At 37.4% G+C, this 27,878-nt stretch overlaps 1 protein-coding gene across 1 annotated transcript; it reads right to left on the bottom strand.

Annotated features, from left to right (window-relative positions):
- Positions 1-347: 347 nt before the first annotated feature.
- Positions 348-27,878, bottom strand: LOC110675233. The gene is made up of 4 exons (XM_021839659.1): positions 27,334-27,878; positions 10,457-11,241; positions 460-750; positions 348-397 (listed from the first exon to the last, which is right to left on the bottom strand). Exons 2-4 carry the CDS (start codon positions 11,091-11,093, stop codon positions 348-350), a joined length of 978 nt encoding a protein of 325 aa, XP_021695351.1. The 5' UTR covers positions 11,094-11,241; positions 27,334-27,878.

Below are 27,878 nucleotides of genomic sequence, written 5' to 3'. Positions count from 1 at the left end.
TGTTTTCAGTGATATTTTTTTTGTTATATAAAATTTGTATAGAAATTTCAAATGTTTATTTTCAATTTATTGCTGATGTTTATAAATTTACCAATAAAAATATATTTTTGGGCTATTTCATTTTTTCTATTGTTTCAATGATAAAACTATCGCTTCTTTCTAATTATTTAATTGGGTACTTATTCATGAAACACAGAGTGTTCCCTTTTTTGTTGATTTTGTTGCCAATTCATTTTACATATGAAAAGTATCTTGAACTTTTGTAACTCATCTTTTGCGCTTTCTAATTGATGACTTAAGACAGATCTAATATAAATTAATTTGAATTCCCTACCCATCCCACCCCGTTAATCCGCGCTTCCTGAAGAACGGTTAGCAATTTGCCGAGTGGTAGGTGCTAATTGATTAAATAAATCATGCTTTCATTTTGATTAAGTCAAGACATTCTCGTTTGCCTACCTGTGTCGGAATCGTTGTCGGTGTGGTTGCCAGTGTGAGTGCGATGCGATGGATGATGGTAACCGTTGCCGTCGTGCTCGCTGCCCCCTTGTGCGGGTGGCGGGATAGGTGTCAGTGGTTGTGGAGGGTAGCTGTGACCACCGCCGTTGATTAGATCTACGCTTTGTTTCAGCAGTTCGGAGGCGGGTTTCGGTCGGACTAGCAAACTCATGTCGGATGATTTGTAGCTGGGTTCGGTCTCCGAACGGACCAGGTTTAAGGCAACGTCTTGTTTTGCTTTGGGATGTTTGTCTGAAAATATGGATAATGATTAGTAGAATAAATTTGTTGAACAAATTAAAAAAGTACATAACTGATGTTTTTAAACATTTTAGTCATAATAACACTTAGTAGAATATTGTATCACGATTTGAGTGTCCATTTTCCGGCCATTTTGCTTGTCCAACCACAAAGTTCGGGAAAAAACGTGTTTCGGACTAGAAACATTTAAAAAATTGAGTAAACATGTGTTTCTACCCTAATCTTCAGCGTTTGGAACTTAAATTGAGACAGGACTTTAAGACCCTACTCTTAGATTTTCTAGAAAAGATTGGGGTGGGTAATGTCTGTTACATTACCGCGGGGTTGACGTAGAACTACTATGGACACAACTTCGGTCCATTCTGGGACTGACTCTAGCAACAGTGCGATAGATTTTTGCAGATGATAGGATGATAGGCGCTGTGATTGTGAGTATTCATTACGTTAAGGTTTTAAGGGAGATCTGTCATTTGGTTTGGAAGCTTTTTCCGAATTTTGGATTTCAAAGTAAAATACTTCAGTGTAAAGTGAAAAAAATCAGTGAGTATTGTGTACAAGACACGACCGCATGACGTTAACTACGCCGTGTAATTGGCTGCATTTGATTTTAAGTCAATTGTCATAATTGCAACTGAGAGCTTTCTTTGCCAAAGTTGTCATTTTCGCATTCGTACATCGCGTGGCAGGTACGATGATACTTTATGCCTTTAGACACTTTCAGCATAGCTTTGCTTTGTAGCCGCGGACTCTAACCACTCGGCTAAGGAAGGCCCCTATTGACAATTGGTAATTATTCACAATTCATTCATTTTCAGCGACAGCGACAAAACATCGCCTCGATTTCGTTGTTGTTTCGCTGCTAGTACAGTTTTGCGAGCGTGCCCAAGCCACGGAGGCATGATTTCGATGCGATTTTCTCCGCGTTGGTCTAGATAGCATCATATACGAGTGCTTGCAGAGACACAACGACGGAATCACTGCGTTTTTTCGTCATTGAAAAAATTGCGTTGATTTGGGAAAGCCTTATAGCAAGTATGTCATAAACGCATTTATGACATAATTGCATTGCTGTAATTGGTACCAATAAAAATACCTAAAATTTTCAATTCATCTTTTTCAGAGACCTTCTGTGGTTCTATCACTCAATTATTAAAACGCAAAAAACCTGACTTCCGTAAATTCAGCATTATTCCAGCGAATTTAGGGAAATAATTTAAATTTCCCATCACTGCATCAATTTTATGGTCAGATCTAATGATCAAAGTCAAATCATCTGCAAAAGCAAGAACACGTACAAATCTGTTCAAAATCAGAATTCCTGATAAACTTTTATCTAATGTCTTATTAATGGGTTAATGTATAACGTGAAAAGTAACATTGACAAAGGACAACATTGTCGTACTGATTTCTCTATTTCAAAGGATTGTGTCAAAAACTAGAGTTTTCAGATTTCCCGGGAAACGGGAAATAAATTTGCCATTTCCCGGGAAATCCCGGGATCCCGGGAATTTTAAAAATCGTGAATATAATGCAAATTTGATGATTTTTTTTAAATTATTCGTATTTTTGTTATATTTTTTTATACCAGTAAACTTGTATGGTACCTACCTTTAAGTAATACATTTATGTTTCTCAAAAAAAATCTATTGATTTCGTTGTGTGCGCTAGGCTTCAGAACAACACAAATTATGATATTGAGTCCATGTGGAGATTATTCTTGACAAATCGTATGAAGAACAAATAATATGTACAGGACGGACTCGATTATCCGGGACTCGATGATCCGGACATTTAGACTCGATTATCCGGAGTTTATTCTTTGATATTCTTGTTTTTGAGATTTTATGCATAAATTTGAGATAATTTGGTATTGCAACATACAATATGAATGGTTTTGCAGCTTTGGATGTAGTTTAAAAAAGGGTATGAAAAAGAGGTGTTTCGTATGCCGGTCAAAATAATTTCTTCCCAAGACCCCTAATGTTCCTAAAAATAACTTCTGGCAACGTCACTGCATTATATAAATAAAACAACGAAAAAAGATAATATTTAAGTTCTGTCAATGCAGATATTAATATTTTTTTAGTGATTCGATTATAAGGAAGATTCGATTATCCGGAGTGAAAAAAAATCCATACAACGAATAATCGAGTTCGACCTGTACCAACATTAAATCAAACCTTTCAAGCACTTGAATAAAAACCAACTAGAGTCTAACGATGGAAAATGTGACGGTTAAATCCATGAAAACTTTATGAGCGTACTTAATTCATGGATGATCCCTCGAAAAATCCTTGTATAGCATATAATCTTTTTGTATAGCATATAATCTTTTTTGAAAAAAAAAACATATCGTCAAAAAGCTATCCATTTTAACAACAACTATTTGATTACAAAAAAAAAAACAATCAATATCTTAGTATAAATAGTGATCTAGTAAGGTAATTGGTTAGAATTATATGAAAAGTAAATTATACGTTTTGGTTTGAAAATGGATGGTCAATCCTTTTTGAATAGAACTACCCGGAAAATACAGAAATCCCGGGAAACGGAATCCCGGGAAATCTCATTTCCCGGGAAATGTTCCCGGGATTGAAAACTTTATCAAAAACCCGTTTACTAAAACTTTAGAAAAAGCATTTTTGTATACTGCCCGTTATACGCATAATTGTCCCATGTTACATTTTGTCATTTTATAGTTTTTGTAGCCAAAAAGTCTATTTTAACCTATATTATTAAAAAACAATATAAAAAAAATACTTTATTCGAACACTCTATGAAAAGCATACCAAGTCAATTTGTCCTACTGTTGAATTTCTACGCATAACTGTCTCGTTACTGAATTTCTACGCATATCTGTCTCACTATGTATTTTCCAGAAACTGATGCAAATAAAATCCTACATTTATAGGACTCATTGTGCTGTGTCAAATTGTTATTTAACATCTCTTTTCTTTGGCTTTACATCCCATGTGGAACACTGCCTGTTTCACTCAATAGTGTTCTAAAACAGGTGTTGTACAGGGGATAGGCTAAATTATTGAGTTAGGTGAATTTTTTCCTAAATTCAAATGCTTGAAACTTTTTGAAAAATGAATGAAATTGGATGCATCCAGAAGCATTCGACGGAAAACTTTATCTAATTTCAGCAACTTGCTTGACTATGTATATATTTTGATGTTTGTGGTTTTCTGAGCTCATGTCTTAATCACAATTTTTCTGTTGCTAGTATTTTTGTGTGGTATGACGTTGCATTCATGTTAACAATTTTTTTTTTCAAAACTACAACTAATTGAAAATTGAAAGCCACATTATCGTTTGGTTGGTAAATACTGGGCATGGCGTACCATTGGTACTTCGCGTACCTGAAGGAATAAAATATACCCCTTCGTGTGGTCCTCAACCTACTGCCCTATCCCTAACTCCTCGTGGTAATGGCCGGGGTTCGAACAACCTAAGAGATGATGGGGTAATCAACCCAGATGAGAACTTCGGTCATGTGCTGACAGGGAGGCCCCCTTCCCCCTCCCCTCTCGGTTTGCTTCTGCAAACCTTGAGCGTCTATTCCCCATGTCAGGGGCGGCTGATCATTATCCAAGTGCCAGAGAAGAACTCTAAGCTAAACTGTGCACTATGGTCCTCCAAACATTAGGGGGAATGGTCCTCCGGAAATCTAGGGGTGACAAGCCCTCCAAGCCTGCCGTAAAAATACATCAGCACAGGAACATTTATAATTGGAGGCTATGAACCACTCAAGGGGTCTATTTTATTCCTTCAGGCACACAAGGTACCCAATGGTACGCCATGCCCAGCATTTACCAACCTGTATAACCACATTGACTCACATACTCATATACTCTAGACCTGTTCACTTTTTGAAAAAAGTTTCCCGAATCTCCATGCCACATAAAATTCTGAACTTATTTATCGAAACTAGTTATCTGTCCAAAAATGAGCCAATTTGGTAAAGTTTTAGAGGTGTATCAAACAAATTTTGTGTTTTTTTGGACCTTTCCATAGAAATTCGTTCCTGAAACCCAAAAATATCATTGAATTTTTTTCGAGTATACCACTAGCCTGTTGCTAATATGATAATCTATCACTTTGCTGAAGAGACTAGGGTGTTTTTATACTTTTAACGTAATGAGTCAAAAAATCTCGAAAAAAGCAATATATTTTTCCAGTTTGCCATATATATTGCGATAAAAATCTTATTATATTTTGTATCTAATCCAACTATCTATTTCATCCAAGTGTTACAAACATATCGTTCATACATCATTTTCATGTAGGAATTAATTTTCACTGCGAAATAATTGAAAGTGTATCACCCTATACCCTCAAATCGCATAGGGTTGCCAACACGAATGCACTCTATGAAAACCACAGTTACCCATGATTAAGGCGTCACATCTTTGAACCATGCAGTTCATCATTATCGGCTCAAAGTAGAGTTGATGGTAAGGTTTGGGCCTAAGGATCAGAAGATCAACGGTTCAAGCACAATAAACTTTTTTTTTCGCATAATCAAAGGTAATCGTAGGTTATCATCACTACATAATTAGTGAAGGAACATTACCACTGGTATTTTGTTGTTTTTAGTAACACATGTCGTTGTGATATTATCATTCTATCCGCTGTTCATCCCTCCAAATCTTCTATCACTGCAGTTACCCTTGCCCTATTAAAAATCAAGCATTATTTGCAAAGAGTTTGTTTCTAGTTAAGAAAAAGTTAGTGGAAAACAACAATTGTACTAAATAATTTTATAAAATGAAGTTTAGCACGAATCCAATGTAGTTTGATGGACATTTTAAGGCAAAAGAACATTATATATTTTTCAAAAGAGGGTGTTTTCTAGCAATATGCTCAGATTAAATTTACAACAAAGATTTTCCTTCTTTTGAAAGAAGGCTGTTCTTTCATGTAATGCCATAAACTTGATGTTTGACATTATATCTTATAATACATTCATCAGTAATTTTACATTCTTTTTAACATAGGCTGTTCATTCAATATTTGCTTATATGTACTACTAGTGACCCCGGCAAACTTCGTCTTGCCATCAAGTAGGCTGTTGAAAAATGGAATGCGATCTCTTATACAAAATGACAGATTAGTTTTCTTCCGTTTTCCCGACTATTTCAAAAACTTTCGCACACTTTTCCTACGCACAAACACGTCGGAACACTTGAAGAACCCAAATATAGAAGAATAAGGTAAGTCCGTTGACTCGTTCTCAAGTCATTTTGTGACATACGAACACCATTCCATTTTTATTTATATAGATTAACGTTGAAACTTTTGAAGGTTTGATTTTTATTAACTTTTTCTGTAGTGATAATGAACGTAACAGATAATTTGATCTCTGTGACAATGACTCCCTTCTTTCAAATATCTGCGGTTCTTTCGAATAAACACCAGCGAGAGACCAATCGATCAAGTTTACAGCTTAAACCATCGTTTGGTTCTCTAAAATTAAACTCTTGAGGTTTGGCTACGATTCATCTGCACCTTAACTTATGCTCCAAACGTAATCACCTGAACCTATTGCTTCTAACGTGCTGTCATGTGCCTTTGTGAAAAAGGGACATGCACTTTCTATAGTCACATCACGTGCTTTGTATTCGCCAATGTGGTTTGAAATCAGATTTCATCACTTTTTGTTTTACATGGCTAATTAACTTTATACTCTCACATGAACACAATTTCATCATGGTTTGTCAGGGTCGAGCATTGTGTTTGCAACTATAGTGAGCTATTTGGCATGAATAAGAGATATACAGTTGTGTTCAGAATAATAGTAGTGAAAGCCGATTTTCATACAAAATGCACAACTTTGGCATGCTGTAACTTTGTTTCCATAAGAGCAACCGGTATGAAATTTTGGCAGTGAACTACAAATATACTCAATTTCATTATCAGAAAATTTGAAAAATTTTACACTACCTGCTAAAAAGTTAAGCATCAGGTGAAATCGCTCAAAATAATAGTAGTTTTTCTTTTGTAAATTTTTGTTCAGCAACAATTTTATAAAATATTGGCTTGTTTATACATTTATAGCTTGGGTGGAAATGGTTGAAACGAAAAAATTAAAAAAACTCAAAATACAGCAGATATTTAAATTATTAAAACTACTATTATTTTGAGCGATTTCACCTGGTGCTTAACTTTTTAGCCGGTAGTGTGAAAATTTTCAAATCATGTGATAATGAAATTGAGTATATTTGTAGTTCACTGCCAAAATTTCATGCCGATTGCTCATATGGAAACAAAGTTACAGCATGCCAATGTTGAGCATTTTGTATGAAAATCGGCTTTCACTACTATTATTCTGAACACAACTGTACATCCAATCAGAAGAAGCAACACGCTTATGTGCTATTGTGTATTGTTTGTGTGTATTGTATTGTAATTATGTATTGCTTTTTCGGAATCGTTGTTCTACATGCACCATGAGATAGATCATTCGACGTACCGTAATTTCGGGTGAAATTGATCACTTTTCACGGTTTTTCGTGTCTGATTTCTATAATGTTGACAATGTCAAACAACTGAATGCAGGAAAACAAGTATGAAGGTGAGCCTCATTGGCTCATGTACCGAAATTTCCTAACACATGTAATTTTAGCGCTAAAAAATATCTCTAAAATAAAAAATCGAGAGATCTCATTTCAAGGTGAAATTGATCACTTATCAATGCGATTGTTGTTAGTTTTCAAGACAACTCTACATAATAAATTTTAGCTTCCTGAATCCGAATATGCTTGCCAAATTCTTAACAATGCAATATTTATATAAATAACGAATAGTTAATTTTCAAGAATTACGCGGAAAACGCCTAAATGTATGCAATTTCCTAAGGAATTCAATGATATCTAACAGAAATTCAATTATTTCAACCATATGAGCTAATTGGTACGAGTTTTGGTGATGAAATCTGGTCTGGTGATATATCTCAAGCATCCTCACAAAATTTGAGGTTTATACCATGTTCAAATCCTTGCTTATAAATAGAAGTTCAAAGCTGTTTGTCAATACTGCACCGTGCATGATTTTGAAATTTTACGTTATTGTTATATTATACTCATATACGGCTCTACTTTGCTACATGCCACATGAGCCTTCGTTTGGACCCGCAACATTGGTTTTACAATACACATCTTCCATTTTCGGTATAAAACTCTCGTCAAAGTTCCCATCAATAGCAATGTGATTGGTCTAATTCGGTCTGCTACAATTAGTGGGACTCTTAAGCGTAGAAATTCCCCCAAAACGCGGTATTTCTAGGCATAACCGTCCCACTTTGAATTTAATAGCGAAATTCAAATTTTTTCGCTAAAACAAATTTTTGACTATAAAGAACACCCATTGCCTCATATTATTATGAAGAAATTTTTCAAATTTGTCATAACCTTCACCAAAATGAAGCATAAATGTGCGAAAATCTTTAATCGCGTTTTTCTCGGTTTCATATTTTGGAACATGGGACATTTATGCGTATAACGGCTGTATAGCTGTTAATGCAGTTTACGACTTGTTGCGGTATATCAAACTTAAGCATGATTTCCCACAAACGTTCATGGCAAACCTTGTCAAAAGCATTCTCCAAATCTAGACTGAGCAAAGAAAATTTGATTTTTTTATTGTTGAGCTTTAATTGGTGACATTTTGACTTCGACCGTTTCACCACTTGAATACTGGAATACGTGATTCATGAATTCATTCCTCGGAAATCTTGTAGCTGCTCTCAATTGTAAACTTATCCGCATCGAACGATATGACGAAACGCGCAATTTCCACGACGCTTGGGCCGGGAGCACCATCCGGAAATCTGAACATCAGCTTATTCTTCATGAGATCGTCCATTGTCTAGCTATTGTTTCACTTTGTTTCCAACACAATATATAACCACTGTTAACCAAATCTTTTGTGCAAAGCCTCCGATCCAATAGAAAGCGTCTATACTGAACGAGATCTGATCGTCAACTGCTACTAATGTAGTTGGAACAAGACCTATTATCTTCAACCAGCTGACAGTCCTACTACGTTTTTAGCATAGTTCTAATCAATCCTAACCAATTAAATTGCCGACAACTCAGCAAACTCGGATGTTTAGCAAAGTTAGCGACACCAGTTTTACTCAATGTTATATGTGAAATACATTTTTGGTGAAGCTGTAAAAATTGCTCGGAATGAAAAAAATATCAATGTTTTCGACCGAACAATTTAATGATAGATAATTCTAATGATTTGCTAATTACTTTCGATTCAATAACTTATTTTGTTTACAATGTTTTTCTGATGGTTAGTTAAATATCATAGGACTTTTCAGAACTGTGATGATATTTTTTTTTTCAGGGATTCTCCAGTCCAGGAATTGAAAGATCTCTTTAATCATATCATCAGAACTTTTTAAAATTCTCAGAAGTATTATATCAAGAAGTTTAAAACTGTCTCCAGAAAGCTTTCCTAGCATTCCTTGAAAAATGTCATCTACAACAGCTCTAGAATTTTCTTAAAATTTATTGATACTCCTCCAAAAATTTCGTCTGTCGGTATCCCGAGAATTTTATTAAAAGATTTTTACAATTTATCTCTAACTTCTTATTTTTTTTTCTTTTATCTGGCTTTATCTCTCAAATGTTAAAAGCTTGCTTCTCAGCCTAGTGTTCTTGATGAGAAGTTCCACAGATAATAGCTGAGAGCTTTCTTTGCCGTTTGATCGTTTTTGTATTTACAATATATATGTATGTTGTAAGGCAGGTATGAAGATAGTCTATGCTTATATAGAAGTCGAAAAATGTCTAACCCAAGAAGATCCTCGAGCGGTGGGATTACAACCCACGACCCTTAGCTTGGTCTTGCTGAATAGGTGTGCATTTACACTATGGTTATCTGGGCCCCAATATTGATTTTTTTATGCATAAAAAATAGTATCGTAAACCGGGGAAAAATTGATCAGTATTTTTGAATTATGGACTTGGTTTGTAAATTCATGAAGTTTGATGGATCACAAGCTATGTTTCGGAAACACCTACATAGTGGGTACTTCCTTCGGAGAACTGACTATCCGGAACAATATGTAGGAGGTAAAACCGCGGTAAAGAGCTACCATAATTTGAGAATCGATGGTTCTGTTTCCGAAATCTAGAAAAATTTTTGATATTCCCTGAAAACATGCTCCGGCGACCGACATTTTGGCTTCGACTGTTTCACCACTTGAATACTGGAATACGTGATTCATGAATTCATTACTCGGAAATCTTGTAGCTGCTCTCAATTGTAAACTTATCCGCATCGAACGATTTGACGAAACGCGCAATTTTGATTTACCGCAACTAGGTTTTAAAGCCGCCAATGTTTCTACGGGGAATCGTTTTGTCCTTCAGACGTTTGAGCATTCGAAGTTTTGTTCGACCCAACCGTTGTTTAGATGCGGATTATGAAAAATTGAAATGAAATTTGTGTACAGTTCCAATGAAGTACACCGTAGAATTTAGTAAAAATTATGCCATTATAAAAACCAGGCCAAAATTTAAATGTTTTCATTTTTTTTAAATATCTGTAAAGCACAATGAAGTTTGTTTTGTTTTAGAACCATAATATGGTTGATGAACCTGTTTCCAACATATTTTTCAATATCTAATTTGTTTTAAATTACATTTATTTGTAATCTAATCGAAATATAACTTACCTTGTTTTTCCTCCACCAAGTCAGCAATCAACCAATTCTTTGGAACATGCTTCTTATTTGTAATGGATGTTCTAGTTAACTCCATTTCTTCATCTTTTGAATTATCACGTCCAATCATCAGCAACTTATTATCATGCTTTCGAATAACACTAGTTTCATTTCTGTTGCTGATGACACTGTCATTATTATTATCGCTTCCATTTCCGGAACCGAATGCATTTTTCACAACCACCGACGAAGATACCGAGGAAATCGGTTTGACTCTATCGCTCTCGCCGACACCATTCATCATGGCATTAGCTCCACCAGCACTACTGTACGACAAGTCCGTAATTTCGATATCGATCGATTCCTCATCGTCATTCTCCCCACCGCCTGACCCCACCGAGTTCTGTCTCTGTGCCAACGTGTGGCTGTGGATTTCCTCCTCGAGGTCGCCATTTTCACCAACACTAGCAACACTACTGCTGTTGTTCGACATCAGTTCCGGGTCGGAGCTTCGACTGTGGAAATCCTCTCCCAATCCAGCCCGACTGTTTCCACCCCCGCTGCCGATGGTTCTCATGTCGAGGATGTCCAACACTCGACTGTTGTTGTACTCGAAGGATTTCGTCACGAAATGAGCCAACTGTTCCATTGTTCTAATTGATTCTCCTTACTTTGGATGGATTTTCTTTTGTTAATTCGACTTTTCGGATGTCAATGTCGCATTTTCACTTCTATTGATGTCAAACACAGGTCAATAGATTTCAATCCGATATTATTTCGCTTTCGTTTCTATGGTTCTATATATAAAAAGATGAAACTTCGTAAATATAAAAACTTTTGGAAAACAGCAAAACTTGTTTGAAAATTGAATGTACTTTTAACATGAAATTAATATGTATGCATTCAAAGTGTGTGATTGATTTTGTTTTCAGGAATGTCAGACCACTTCTTATACAAAGTTTTTTTTTTTAATTTGATAGGATCGTGGTCTTTGGCCATACCAAACCTTATCCCCCTTTGTGTCGAATATGAGTTTATGAGTACTCTTAAATAAGTCATAGGGAATCTAATTGAAAGTTGCAACTAATGCATTTTCATGTATACAATGTAAGCGATCCCAAATATTTGATTGATACACACTTTGGGTGCTGATCCCAAGCTTTTATCAGATGACCTCAATGTTAGTGAATACTCATTCCGATTTACCACCATGTTCTGTGAAAAACATTTCATATATTATTATATTACCTCCATTAACTGAGAATAAGAACTGTATCGAAAATAACTCACAAAATATTTTTTTTTTCTTTTTATTTGGACATATCTTCAAAAGTATTTGGATATGACCAAGGTAAAAATTTAAAAAATTCTCGATTATGTTGAAAATCAAGTTTATTTTATAAAAAGAGATTTAAAAAATTCAATAGTGAGTTGTGTTTGATCCTTTGACCTTGACGCTTGCTCCTGCGGGGGCGGGCGATGAGGGCAGGATCAAACATGTCGCGCGTGTGAAATGCAAAAGCGCCGCGGATCGTTAGTAGTGTTTGATCTATTGACCGTGTCGCTTGCTCTTCCGTGGGCGAGTGACGAACACTTGTTCGGCGTACAATGCTGACAATCGCATTATATCGCGAATCTGATTAGGCATGATTATATCATGAATCGCATCACCAACTCCCAGATCTTTACCTTATCCCACTATCCCAATATCCTATCCATGACAACTGTGGAGATGCAGAGGTATACTCGGTCTCTAGTCACAACGGTTGTCTAACTAACATTGTTTCCCTTCCCCGATGACTTTAAGGACATGGCTGGCGCCGTTATTGACTGTTTAAATTTGAGCTCTCGATTCATGCACATTGAGAATGGTAAGCTAATCCCAAGCCCCATTCATTAAATCTCTGTGCAACTTCGATTGTTCTGGCCAATCACGGAGTAGCAACTACGTACGGTCATCTATGCTCAAACGAAAATACTGAAAAATACAAGTGAACGAGTACTCAATTTTTAAAATTACAATGATATCATGCTCATCAAACATTCTCCAAACGAAAACACTTACTTCTCTCAAGTATTCGAGTCGATATCAAAAATATCGTTTTTATTTTATTGTGAAAAATATTTAAAATCAAACAAGAGCTTGAGCTTGAGCTTGATTGGCCGCCCGTAGTTGCTACTTCAATATCGCCAGATAAGCTGCACTTACACAAAGAACCAACCGATAAACAAGGATTAACAAGGAATCATGGGATTAACAGACACTCTCAGTGTATAAGTACTGGTGATTTTCTATTTTTAGGCAACAATGGCGCCTGCCACGTCAGAATGCGGACCAATGAGGGGAAGGGGGAAGAATTGATGATGCATTAAACTGACTCCCACGTAGACCGTATATACCACTGCGTCCACGCCAGTTTATGCGGGAGTGTATGGGTTGGTGGAAAGGCATGGCAGAGAGGTTTGCTCTTTGGCTAGCAGACTGCCTATGTATCAGGCGTAAGGAAAGGCATGCTATAATGATGATAGAGTGAAGCGGAGGGAAACGGTTTCTTGTCCGTTTCTGGTTCTAGCGTTTGCTATGAACGAGTAGGGTTTGAGTGTGATAGATTGAGCGTGGAAGATAGAAGCAAGTGAAAGATACAAGTACAAAGTTTGAGGGAAAGGGACGGGCCTGGGATTGAACCCATGACCTTCTGCATATGAAGCAGAAGCGGTAGCCATTAGACCACCAACCCCGTCTTAAAATCAAACTTGCAAGAGCAATTAAAAACTTAGGAAAGGTTTCAATTTATTTGAATTACATTCAAAGATTTAAGATAGCTAAGATATACCGTTTTGTTTAATATTACAAACACCTGAGGCCTAACCCAGCTAAAGGTAAATAACAAAATAATTTTAAAATAAGAGAGCAAAACATACAATTATAGCAAAATTTGCAATTGTAAACTGATTAGACAAAATTGACTGGCTTATTGAGCTTTATTGAATTCTGAGATAATTGTGACTTTTACTTGTTTAGTGTTGTTTGAAAATGACACGCTAAAAATTTTTATTTAACGTGAAGATGCATCGAAGCCAAAGCTTGAATTTTCAAGAGCACAAATCTAGAGAACCAGACAACCATTTGTGCTGAAAATGCTACTCACTAGTCACTCGCTGGTGGTGACCAATCGATTAGATTTTCAGTACGAACAGTTGTCAGGTTCTCTAGATTTGTGCTCTTGAAAATTCGAGGTTTGGCTTCGATGCATCTTCACCTTAAGACAAGAAAAAGTTTTTGTTTTTTTAGTGTGGGCCTCGAATGAGCTTTTTTTCAGTATGTTTATTTAAAAATTTAGACAATTATCTACAAGTTATCTATACAACACTTTTTGTAAGAGTTGCAATTTTTCGATTATATTTTTTTAAATCGGGTAAAAAGTATTGCCCTTTCCAAAAGGTAGCCCAGGTAACTTTTGGAAAAAAAAACAGTATGCAAAGTGGCTTAGTTAGTCATGGAAAGAATGTCCAGAAAGTTGCATTAAAATCTGAGAGGGTATTACCAACATCAGTTTGAAATACGTCTAAACAATTAATTGCTAATTGGGCATTTCAATACATTTGCAAGGAATTATTATTATTATCACAGACAAACAGACGTCACACTCTCACCGATGTCCATCGACCACCTTTTTAACGGCCGATTCAAATATACGGTAGGTGGCCAATCCACCACCCGCAGCGCTCGCATCGTTTTTGTTCGTGTTTGACGTTTACACACTACCGCCATCTGTTGGTCCATCGGCCAAACACATCGATTTTAGCATTGGGCGTACATGTCCTCGTGACTATGATTTTGATCGCGATTTGTTCAAAGTGTTACGTCTGTTTGTCTGTGTTATTATTATTATAGAGTTTTGGCACCTCAGCAAAAAATGCTGGAAACTTTCACCTACCCCGGGCAATCTGTATGCCAAAGGGGATTAGGCTCTGTGGATCTCATTGGTCGGTTTAACTTATCCTAATGAGTCTGCTGGATGAGCTTCTCAGTTATGGTGGTTCAGGAACCGTCTAACTATGCTGCAGGTTCCAAGAATCACCGCTTTTTGGATGCTCGTCAATTCCAGCTCGTCTAGGGACCTTAGGAGAGATTTCGGGACAATTCCGGTCGCTGAGAGGACTACCGGAACTATACGGACGTCCTCTAGGTGCCACATCTGCTCCAACTCCTCCGCCAAGTCGTGGTACTTCGCTATCTTGTTAGAGAACGTTGATTGGACATTGTGGTCCAGCGGTACAGCGATGTCGATGAGTGTAACTCGTTTCATCCTTTTGTCGTAGACTACAATGTCGGGGCGGTTGGCACGGATGAGGACGTCCGTTATGATCTCGCGATGATTTTTGATCCATTCTATAACATTAAAAAAGTTCCCTGGATGAAAGGCCCTCACAAAATTGTGGTCATGGGGCCCCTACATTTGTAAATCCGGCCCTGCAAATACAACTGTTCGACAATAGTTATTTATGCAACAAGTTGCAAAATGATGATTTTTTCAGCACGAGTTGTACATTTATCCAACGAGGCTCGCCGAGTTGGATAAATACAACGAGTGCTGAAAAAATCGAGTTTTGCAACGAGTTGGATACAACATTTTTTGCTATTACGAAAAATCCATTTAAGCTGGATCATTTCCAAAAGCACAAACAAACATTTCAACAGAAACCACGTGGGCGTACATCCCTACACATATCATTTCAGTATTTTTCAATCGCGTAGGCTGCGACCTAGTAGTATCTACGAACGTCACAAATGTTCTCGTTCACTTCATACAGACCCATATTCCCTACTGGGTGACAGAACAGATGCGTACAGTCGCGGGTTCTTCTGTCACCTCTTAGAACGCTGGACGATCCGTTCCCAAACAAGTATTGTCGGATCTGTCTGAAAATGCAGTTCGCCTAAAATGGATTTTTCTCGGTATCCATATAAGATACCCTGTTTCGGAAGTAGGGCGTATTAGAGCGCATCCGGATGCGAATCGAATGCACCACTTCCGAAGTTAGGTATCTCGCATAGATTCTGAGAAAAATCTAACTTCGGCGAGAAACTTATTCTAACTTTTTATCGCGCCGACAACATCACCAGTCTTGTATCTGGATCACACATCACATAAAATCAGATGCTAAGTATGGCAGAATAGACTGGGATATTTGGTTGACGCCTTCCAAACAGCATCGAAAAGTGCTACTTTTCAGCACCAAAAACAGTGCTGAAAAGTAGCACTTTTCAGCATTGTTTTTTTTTTTGTAGGAAAAGCAGGCTATTATGTAGTGTATCTCATCAATGAAAACTTGATTGGTTTGCAACGGAATCGCAAAAAATATTTTTTGGACGGATCAAAGACGTGTTTATATGGGTCTTACAGTGCAAGAGAAGTGTAGAAAGAGGCAGTTTTCAAATAATTTCCAGCACCCTTGGATTATTTTTTGACAAAGTTTGAAAATTTTGCATTTTCAATTACAAAAATATATCGAGCAAAAATCATTATATTTATGCAACCATTGAATTTGTTAAACCAATATTGTTTACCACATAATGGCTGCAGGGAAAAGTGCATCTATTTAAGAGAATATTAGCATATTATATATTATATGAATGAAGAATGTTAATGATAATTAAATAACCATGTAAGGTTGTGCTCCATATAAATAACATTATTTTTCTATTTCACTCATCTGCCTCATTATATAATAATTATAAGAATATTCTTCGCTGCATTTTGTATAATCAAATAACCCTAATAAGCAATTAAGCTATAATTCATGAAAAGTTACGTTGTACATATTGCATTCCTATTTTTGAGTAAATTTCAATTAACATGTTTTGTGCAAATTAGGAGTGTATTTTTGCCTCAGCTATCTTTTGCTTCACACTAGATTCGAACTCTTATTCCACCGGTGTGACAAAAGTTCGCTTAAGACAATCAGATTTAAAATTATTATAACTAAAAATGGGTAATTATTTTGACCTAAGTTGGTTCAGCAAGATTGTAGCCAATTCGTTGAGGGTTCACTGTGTGAAATAAATCTTTTCAACTGTTATAGTTTCTCTGGAAACATTCATTATCCCACTAAGTTTAAACTTTTGCCCCACCTTACTCTAATGCAGGCCTGTCTAACCTTTTTTTAATCACGGGCCAAATCTTAAAATCAATAATGTGCGCAGGCCAAATTATTTTAATGCAATGATTTCATTGTTTCTTTAAACATAAAAAAACCTATTTATTTGAGTCAAAATCTTGCCGAAGATAGTGTGAGATTTGTTCTCAGATTATTTTTTTTAAATTCTGCCCTGAACCCTGACAGAATTTTGTACAGGGATTTATAAGAAACATTCGCAAAATTCCATCAGGAAATTTTCATAGGAATTTGTCTGAATCTCATCAGGCATTATTTGAAAATCATGTCCATTGTTTTCTAATCATGAAACACCAAATTTTGTGAGAATCTAGCGCAGTCCTTATAATTTGGTCAGAACCCCACCCAAGACACATTTTTAAATTCTGTTCTAGAATCTGGATATGTCTGTTCTGCTCAGAATAAATTAATGAAGGATTGTGTGAGAACCTCTCACAGGATAATTTCCTGAATTCAATGATAATCTTATAAACATTTTGTAAGACTCCTGCCTAAGTTTTCTGTGAAATTTATTTTAAAATCCCATGTAAAACATTACAAGATATCAATATGCCTTTAGATCTGTCAAATATTTGTTATTATCTTACTCTTGTACAAAATGCATGCTAAGGAGGATGATTCAATAAAATTGATTTCTTTGCCTTAAGCTCGACAACATTTGTATGTCCATTTGAAAGTAAAGAAAGTTACTTGAGGGATTTCTGGCATATCATACTCAAACAATTTAGCTATGTTTTGTGTATAAAACGTATTCAATAGACCTGTTCATATTTTAAAAAAATGTCTGGATATCTACCGGTCAAGTAGTATTCGGAGTTCTCATGCCAACAACAATGTCTGGTCAAATTTTCAGCTCATTTGATAAAGATTTCAGTATGCTTCAAGTTGAAAATGTGTTTTTGGGCTTATTTCAAGGTTTGAAAAATCATAACTAGCATGTGGAAAATCAAAACCACTTGCTATTACCACTATTTGAAAGCTAATTCTATTCTGTTAAAGTTTGTCGAACACGCTAATAAAATTAAATTGAGTTTTAACATTGTTTGATCCAAATTTGTTCTCCACAGTACCCAGAAATTAACGTTTTCTCAATATACATGGTATATAAAACACCCATTGGCATTATTTTTTCAGGCCCGTAGTCAACGGGAATCAAACATAATACATTTATGAATTTATTGATCATCAACAGCTTATATGTTGCTCAAGGCAATAAATTACAATAAATGCCCAAAGATCGAGCCCGCATCGCAACCTGATGATAGTTAAATCATGCATGACACATGTACCGAAAACGAATGAATTGAACAAGTTAGCATTGCTTTTTCTCTCCGAGTTATGATTGTTTTTTTCGCATTTCACTGATCATTTAGAACGATTTGAAAACAATCATCATCATCGACTGAGAAAAGGCAGTGCTAACGTGTTCATTTTTTGTATTCTTTGAAGCTCACGGTCGTGATCTTGGCTCACCCACAGTGGATTTACAAATGTGCCTAGTTTTTACAATTTATTTTCGTAAGATAAATGGTAGCTTTGAACGGAATTGACTTTTAGATATGCATAGTCATCATGTCTGAAAATAAAAAATCCGAAATTTTCATGCAGGCATGATTTTTAGTGAAAACACTTCCCGGAAAAAGAGATTTTCAAGAACCTCGAGATACAAACCTCAACCAAACTATGTTAAAACTTGCTCCAATCATAAAATCGTGTTGGGTAAAAGTTCGTAGAATTGGATAAACTACTATGTAGAGGTATTTCCGATAAATTTTGATGTTTCGTTCGGTAGTTATGATTTTTTAAAGCTTGAAAATAGCCCAAAAACACATAATTGATTTGAAGCACAACTAAATTTACTCTAAATTTAGTGAAATATTGGCCAGAAGTTCATTTTGCAATGAAAAATCAAAGTATTGGTTGACTGGGGAGTTTCCAGACATTTTTGAAAATATGAATAGGTCTAGTATTCAATCATCAAAAAAATCAAGCAAATTGCAAAGGATGAAATTTTAATGTAAAAAATCTGAATAATAAAATAACATTAATTTGAAAAATCTTAAGTTGTAATAATTAGCCTTCGACCATTCAAACCTCATATTAGCAGAGCAGCAGAAGGGCTACTTATAAGAAGGGATTCCAAGCACTTTGCGTTCCGCACAAAATGAGGTGACAGGCCTGGTCTCTTGTATAAACTTTTGTAATTTGGTGACTATTCTTATTGCTTAGTGTAGCAGCTGCTTGGTTTCGAACCAGAAAGCTCTCTAGCTTCGTATTCTAAAACCCAAAACAATCGCCCGAAAATCTGTAGAAAACAACTGATTTTTCTCACATGGTCTAATATTGGCATTAGTGGTGTAGAAAAGCAAGATTATATCTTAGTATTATAGTGGCACGCTATTTAGCCTTTTCTGGCATATGCGTATATAAAGCAGTCAGAAATCAAATAACTTCCGTATATCATGGGTTGTACTTACACATCATTTTTAAGGTGAAGATGCATCGAAGCCAAACTTCTAATTTTCAGGAGCACAAACCTGGAGAACCGGCCAGCCGTTCGCGCTGAAAATTTGATCGATTGGTCACCACAAGCGAGTTAAATTTTGAAGATCTAGAAAACTTCTTAAAGGTGTGTGTTGAAAAACATATTTTTTGTTGGAAAAGTTCAAGTTTTTTACTACCAAGGAGATGAAAACTTACGCTTACTACAAAGGGTCCAGAAAAAGCTAAGAATCCAACTTTGACAATGCATATCTCCGTCGTTTTCCAAGCGATTTTTCGAAATTTTTGCAGCAATACAATCAGACGGCTTCTAAGACCAATATCCACTTAAAATTTATTTAAATATATAGTATACCCAAAGTTTGTTAAATGAAGGTACCGTTTTGATTCATATTACGGACAGCCTCAAATTCCGGATACTCTACTTTGTATAAGAAACATTTCACACGAAATGTTTCAATATTTTCCGTTCAAAAGTTCTCACTTTCAAGGCTCGTTTTAATAAGCATTTTCCATAAATATTTATGCAAATTTATAATGCCCAACAGGCTTAGATGTCTCTTTAGTGATTTCACGATTTCAATTGATGATTTGACTTTTCTATTTATGATTTTCATGAGCTGTCCGGAATTTGAATCACAGTGTCCGAAATATGAGGCACAAGTAAGGAAACGTCCGGAATAAGAATCATGAAAAGCCCACATATTTTCATTTATTTAAAATTATCTATGCTGCGGGATCAAAATCTTCAACCATTCGAAAGTTTAATGTTTTGAAGGCTTGAATACGCGGAGAAATCATACAGAATGATTTATTTTATATGATTTCTGATAAGCTATACTTCACTGAGGCCTTAAGTGTCCGTAATATGAATCAAAACGGTACTTCCTAGTTTTAATTGTTACGAATTTGTGGCACAAATTAAACAATATAACTATGTTTATGATGATAAATTATAGTTTTCTTGATAAAAATAAGTTTCTAAAACCTCTCTAACATGTATGGGTTGAAATATATTTTTGTTGATTACACTAAAAATTTGTTTTACTTAAGAAACCACGAAAACTCCTTTTTAACCTGTTCTCCTATGAATCAAAATTAGACCCGGTGACATGTAGTTTTTTTTTGACTCTATGACACTACCCCGAATGCCACTACCCCGACCGCCACTACCCCGAACGCCATTATTCCTTTATTCATTTTTGTAGGTGTCGGGCTACTAGCATTAAGCCAAAGACAAATTAAAGACCTCCATGTCCCTTGCAGTTGCCCAAAATTTTATGGTTCGTAAGGTAATCTAGAATGCCGTTCAAAGTGTACTGCGATCTGTCAAACTTGGGTACCTTTTGCACTACCGAGGGACCAAATGCAGTACTAGAAGTGGTACCCAATCTGAGCCCGAGTGTGACGGACCTGATTAAGCTCTTCTTAAAGATTTCGTTTCTTAAACGATGGTAATGGAAGATCACCCTGAGATAGTCGCTGCAAGTTTTGTTCTAGAGTTAACTGACAGCTGTCGAGCGATAAACATCATTTCATCGTTTCACATCACAAATCAATTATAATAATTTTCGTTTGGCCAATGGTTACCCCAGTCGTTCATGGGGAAAACCATAAAAGCTGATGGTGTGCCTTCCGGACCCTCCGACGGCGGTAGTCGGAGTGGCGTCCGCAAAATAAGTAGTATTCTGGAACGTCGTAGCTACGATAAAGGAAAAACAAAAGCGCAGCTAACCTCAACGCTGCAAACCGACTCATCCGATCAGATAGTGGTACCGGTGGTGGAACCTCATCTAAATCGCTCCCGTAGTGCATCTATGTCCGACTTCCCGGTTTTGGAATCGGAGAACTCTGGTGGTCCAGCACAAGTGTGTCCATCAATTCCACTGCGAAACAGTTTCGAGCTCTTGGTGCAGCAAAACAACATTGATGACGTCGAGAACGAGATGACGAATGTGAGCCAGAACATTCAAACAAATTCTGCTCGTTGTCCTCCTATCACCGTATGGAAGATGTCCGTACAGGACATTAACAAGCTGCTGTATCAACTGAACGGCGACGGAAAGTTCGTGCTGAAAAATTCGAAAGGAGCAGTTCAAATTCGAACAAAGTGTAGTTCACTGTTTGTTGACATCCAAGAGGCACTCAAACAATTAAATGCCGAATTCTACACGCATGCAACTCGTGATAATGCATCAGTGAAAATCGTTCTTTCGGGTCTCCCTGTTTATAACATAGAAGAAATTAAAACGGAATTGGCAAAGAACAACATCTCTCCCCGAGAAGTTAAGTTGCTGTATAAAACAAGGGATAACAGTAATGTACTCTACGTACTAAACTTCGCTAAAGGTACAGTTAAGCTCAACAAGTTGAGGGAGGTCCAGTACCTATTCAACGTTGTAGTCAGCTGGAGACACTGGACACGCAGAGTAAACGATATTCTCCAATGCTTTCGTTGCCAACGCTTTGGCCACGGTAGTCGTCACTGCAACATGCAACTGCGTTGTGTTAAATGCGGTAAGCAGCATACATCTGGCGATTGCACCATTCCTAAAAAAGCATCGGGTGGAAGCATATCCAAAACACACAAAGACATCAAATGTGCTAACTGTGGTCAAAATCATGCAGCAAGTTTCAGGGAATGTCCTTATCGGCTGGAGTTTATCAAACGACAAGTGAGCAGTGTATCTCGTCAAAACCCAAATGGTGGCCAGGCGATTAATCCTCCGTGTAAGTTTACTTCGAGCTGGGTGACCCAAAACCGGTCGTTTGCCGAAGTTGTCTCTCGCCCTACTACATCGGAAATGAGACCAGAAGCTGCTAACATGACTACCGAGAGAAATAACACCAATCTCTTCACCCTTTCTGAGTTTCTCGGGTTAGCTAGAGAAATGTTCAACCGTTTTAGGGGATGTACTTCCAGAGAAGAACAATTTTTCGCTCTACAGGAGCTTATGGCGAAGTATTTATACATTCACTAGCTTACAGAAAGTTAAAGTAATGAACTGGAACGGAAGGTCCGTTCGCAACAAAACCCTGGAATTGTCGAATTTTATTCAGTCGCATGAAGTAGATATTGCAATCCTGACGGAGACATGGTTACAGCCCAATGCATCGTTCTTCATACCCAACTTCTCATGCATTCGGATGGATCGTTCTAACTCAGTGGCAGACCGCGGAGGCGGTGTAGCAATTCTGATAAGGAATGGAATCGACTACAATATGCTCAATTGTTTAAAAACCAAAATCATTGAATCTGTCGGGGTTCGTCTTCATTCGACCATCGGAAGTATTGACATAATAGCAGCATATTTTGCGGGCAGCCGGTCGAAAGACGAACTACTGAAGTTCAAACACGACATCAAAACACTTACTAGACGTTCCGAGGCATTTGTCATCGCTGGAGATTTCAATGCAAGGCATCGTATGTGGCACTGCAGCAGAGTGAATACAGTTGGTAACACGCTGGCAGGTCTAATACAGTCTTCAAACTTCTATGTACACGCCCCTCAGAGTCCTACATACATCCCGAGTGGTACAGGAAGACCTTCAGTCCTGGATCTCGTGCTTTCTAACAACCTTGTTAATAGTTAAAAGTTCCAATAGTTCATCACGATCTCTCATCTGATCATCTTCCAACAATCTTCGAACTTAATACCGGTTCCAGTGTCGTCGTCCGAAACACACAAGTTCGCTGCTACCAAAGGGCCGATTGGTCCCTCTTCAAAAATGTAATCAACTCAAAAATTGATCTCTCCTCGGAGTTAATCAACAACCTACACAGTGTAGCAAACATTGACGAAGCAATCAACAATATAACAACAGTTATATCAGAAGCAGAAGATCGCTCAGTGCCGCTGGTCAGTCCTCCAAACCCTGTTAAAATCATCGTTCCTGACTGTATCAAACTGCTTATACGACTCCGTAACTGCAGACGGCGTCATTTCCAAAGATCAAGGGATCCTGCTTTAGGCCTGATTGTCAAGTCACTGAACACTAGAATCGAAGATGAGCTTGCCAAAATTCGTTACAGGAACTTCGACAATACAGTCCAAGAATTAGTCAAAGGAGGTAAGAAGTTTTGGAAAATTTCCAAGCACTTGAGAAACAAAGTGAAATATAATCCTCCCCTACAAGTTGATAGTAGTTTGATGATATCGCCTGCGGAGAAAGCGCGGGTACTAGCGGAATGTTTCTCCGAAGCACACAATAATTCATTGCCTGGTGTCCCTACTATTAACAGCGAAGTGGAAGAAGCAATAGCTGATGTTGAGGCGCAACAACAAGTCAACGACGACTGGACTACGTATACCAAACCGAAGGAAGTAAACAGCATTATTCGGGGGCTGGCAGCAAGAAAAGCACCTGGGATGGATGGCGTAAAGAACATCTGTATGAAACAATTACCACGTAAAGGCCTTGTCTATTTGACAAAAATTTTTAATGCATGCATAAAGCTTTGCTACTTTCCGCAACAGTGGAAACATGCTCAGGTGATAGCTATCGCAAAGCCAAATAAGGACATCACCAAACCTGAAAACTATCGTCCAATAAGTCTTCTCAGTACTTTGAGTAAAATATTGGAACGGATCATTTTAGCCAGGTTGAATCGACACCTTGAAAATCATGAAATAATTCCAAACGAACAATTTGGATTCAGGAAGGCACACTCAACAAATCATCAGCTGGTTCGGATAACTAAAGCCATCAAAAAAGTCTTCAGCGATCGGAAATCAACAGGAATGGTGATGCTCGACGTTGAGAAAGCTTACGATAGCGTGTGGCAGGACGCAGTTGTCTTCAAAATGATAAAAGCCAATTTTCCGAACTATCTCCTAAGATTGGTACTATCTTTCTTGAAAAACAGAAGCTTCCAAGTCAAAGTGCACGGCGAATTATCTAGACCTTGTGAAATACCATTTGGTGTCCCCCAAGGGTCGGTACTAAGCCCAACCCTGTACAAAATCTTTACAGCTGACGTCATCAAGGTGGATGGAGTCACGTATGCTTTCTTTGCAGATGATACAGGATACTTAGTGACCCATCGCGACCCGCAAGTTATCACTCAAAAGCTTCAAGAAGCCCAACATAAAATCGAGGAATTCCATCGCAAATGGAAAATAAAAATCAATCCTACGAAGACGCAATCAGTCTACTTTACGCGCAATCGTTCTCCTCGGCTGCTCCCAAATGTCGAGATCAGAGCAAACGGCCACAGCGTTCCGTGGACTCCAGAAGCAAAATATCTCGGATTGATTATGGACTCCAAACTGAAGTTCGATAAGCATATCAATCAGACATTGGTCAAGTGCGATAGGCTTATCCGCTCGCTTTACCCACTGGTAAAACGCAGGTCGTCCCTCCAACTTCATAATAAATTGCTTCTATACAAAGGCGTCTTTTGAGCTATACTTACGTATAGATCTCCTGCTTGGATGAACTGCGCTGCGTCTCATAGAAGGCGTTTACAGGTGAAGCAAAATAAGCTGCTGAAGATGATCTTCAACCTTGACCCGTGGTACCCCACTGATGACCTGCACGCCATTGCAAAAATGGAAACTCTAGATGAATTCATCAACCGCATTGGTGAAAAGTTTCTTCTTAGTTGCCAACTGTCCATCAACCCATTGATCGAAGGCATCTTAACAACTTAAATTACTGTGATATTATTTAACACTTAAATCGCTTGGTTTTTTTCTGTTTTTCCAAGAAATTGTTCAATGTTTGTTATTTCGCCCCAAATGTTATCGTAAAATCTAGTTTAAATTCGTAGTTGTAAATCAAATTTGTGTGTCTCTACTATGTCAATAAAGCTTAAAAAAAAAAAAAGTTTTGTTCTATGGAACCCGCTCAAAGACCAACCTGATGGACAATGGCAGAAAAGTGGTGAGCAAATCCATAAGAGACCTGTCTGTTTTAATAAAAGAAGATAAAATAAAAGAAAAATTTATGTTTAGAATTATAGCAGGATTCACTTCAGTGAATGCCTTCATGATATATTCCTTAACCCGTATAGGCTTGAGTGAAAGCAAAAATACTGAAACCCTCACTGCTCAGCGAATTCTTAATGGATTCAAATGATTTTTTGTCAGTATACTGGCACACATATCTAGTTTCTAAAAGTGGACAGAGGAATGCAGAAATATTCCTATGGTCGGAGTTATTCCTGTGGATCACTGGGTCAGGTCGGGTGAGAAGGGTACTATGCGTTTGTGCCCCTGGATGTAGGCAAATTTCAAGACACAGATAATTTCCGGAATCGGTTATAATGTGGCCACTACATGATGGAATTTTAAGAAAATTGCATCGGTATAAACCTTTTGAGAAACGATTGAATTGGATAACTATGAGTTAACGATAAAGTGGCCAATTTATATCTGAACATCTGTGCCAAGCTTATGGGAACACATTTGAGTACACAATTACGTTTGATTTCTACTTTTCGAGCATTGAAATGGTTTAGTATGCAACAAATCTATAGCCGGTTCTTACGGGTAGTACGTCCGAATGGCGACATCTGGTTTATTGTAAACGGTGCAAAACTCTTCATTTATAGTGTTGAATATCAGATCGTAATGATTTATGCAAATTAAAATGATTGTCATTGCAAATAAATAAAGGTAACTTATCATGTCCCAAAAAATACCCCTTTTTTACCCGACTTGACCCAGTGACCCACAGGAATAACTCCGGCCACAGAAATATTTCCGAGTTTCTCTGGCCACTTTTAGAAACAAGATATGTGGGCCAGTAAACTGTCAAAAAATTATTTGAATCCGTTAAGAATTCGCTGAGCGGTGAGGGTTTCAGTATTTTTGCTTTCACTCAGGCCTATACAGGTTAAAAAAAAAGCTTTTCTATATGGAAATATTAGTGACTAGCTTATTTAACAAAAACTTGAAAGAACAGCCTATTCAAAAAGAAGGGCAAATATCTGGTGAAATGTTTGCAGCTATGAGGTGAATGATCACTGTAACAACACGATGCTATGACTCAACCAATATTCATAAAAAGGTAAATATTTGTTTAAAAACAAAATTGAAATACGAACACCATCAAGAAGTCCAAATACCGGTGATCACGCAGCTGTTCATGGCTATTTTTGGTGTTATGAAATTTGTCAATGAACCCTTGTACTGCGAAAGTGCCCACTAAGCTGATAAACAGGCATTGTCTCAGAAAAAAGAGAAGAAGGTAGTTGCCAACAAGATATTTCGAAAGAACAGCAGAAATATAAAAGGGAAATATATGATGAACATTTTACGGACGAATTTTACGCGCCAATAATTACCAGTTTTCATTAGAGACCTATTTTTGCCCGCAAAACAAGATACTGCACGGTATCTCATACTATTCGGGGTACTGACCCATTCGGGGTAGTGGCGTTCAGGGTAATGGCGTTCGGGGTAATGGGATGGAGCCGTTTTTTAGTAACCATGAAATTTTTTTTTTAGTATGGTTCCATGAGTCGATATCGAGTAAAGTCGATTCACAAAGGTTTCAGTGTAGTTTGCTACAAATCCAACATCAATCAAAACGAACGACGGCCTTAAAAGCTTGATTAAATGTTATTTATCTATAAAGTTTTGTGAAAAATTTATCCGATTTGGCATTTAAATAATAGCCCGCCTAAGTAATTATTTTGTTAGAAAATCCCATAAAAATGTATATGTATTGTCCAATGCTTTATGTTATTTTTAAAACCAGACGTTTGTCTTTCAGATTCACTTTTTGTAATCCTATTTCGAATCGGTTTACCGGTATGTATATAAAAATTCTTTTCTCACAAACAAGTTTCTTCTCCAACTTCACACATATGCTTTTCCAAGCGGTTCACATATTTTCACATGCCAGACCAACTTTTCGACTGTACAAAAAATCGTAAACTAAGTTTTCTTATATCACAAACAGTGTATCCGTATGAGCTTCGTCGTTCACAATTGTAGCAAACTATCTGCAATGTCACCAGAAAACTTCTTCGAGCATATGTGCTGGCTTCGTACGATAGCGAAGAATATCCGCAGGTAAATGCACACAGTTGCACAGTCACGTCGAGTTATCGTCCTATCATATCCCGTCGCTGATCGTTGCCAACAAACTTTCCAACTGTGCACAAACTTCCTTCGAATCGCGTTCCGAAGGGAAACACTAAATTCCACAAATGTTGAACCAACTGCCGCGGCTCACCAAGCGATAATGACACTCACTCCTCGGAGTCTGCACTTCAGAAGCTGTCCGCAACTCCGTTACGGGACGGTTGACAATTTCCATTTAGCACCATCCGTCTCCAACTCCTCCCCCTGCACATTCAGCGTTTTCCCATTTTCATCCACCGGTTAACACGTTCACTCAATTGAATGTTTGTGTAATGATTATTATAATAAAAAGTAATCAAATTGAGTGTCGTACAATCGACCTTAACTCACGCACACACACAAACAACGGAGTAGAACCGAGCGCGCGCCGAATATCTGCCTTGACACGGACACTTGAAATATGCCGCAAATGTACCGGAACCCAATATCCTCCGATTGTTGTTCCAGAGGCCGCGATTTCCATTTCCCCGAGGGAAAATCACCCGGTTGAGGGAAGCTTGACTCGGTATATAACAAAAAACAGCCGACGGATCCACGGGAAAGTATATGTATGATGTGAATTTCCGCCCGGCGGAAAACTTCGAACGCAAACGCCGCAGCACGCTTCCTAGTTCCGATTGGGACGATGTACGCTATAAAATGTGCTGTTAAACCGA

This window comes from Aedes aegypti, chromosome 2, assembly GCF_002204515.2.
Source record: "Aedes aegypti strain LVP_AGWG chromosome 2, AaegL5.0 Primary Assembly, whole genome shotgun sequence".
In the NCBI taxonomy this organism is placed as follows: domain Eukaryota; kingdom Metazoa; phylum Arthropoda; class Insecta; order Diptera; family Culicidae; genus Aedes; species Aedes aegypti.
The sequence above is the reverse complement of the archived record's forward strand: the minus strand, read 5'-3'. Positions and strand labels throughout refer to the sequence as shown.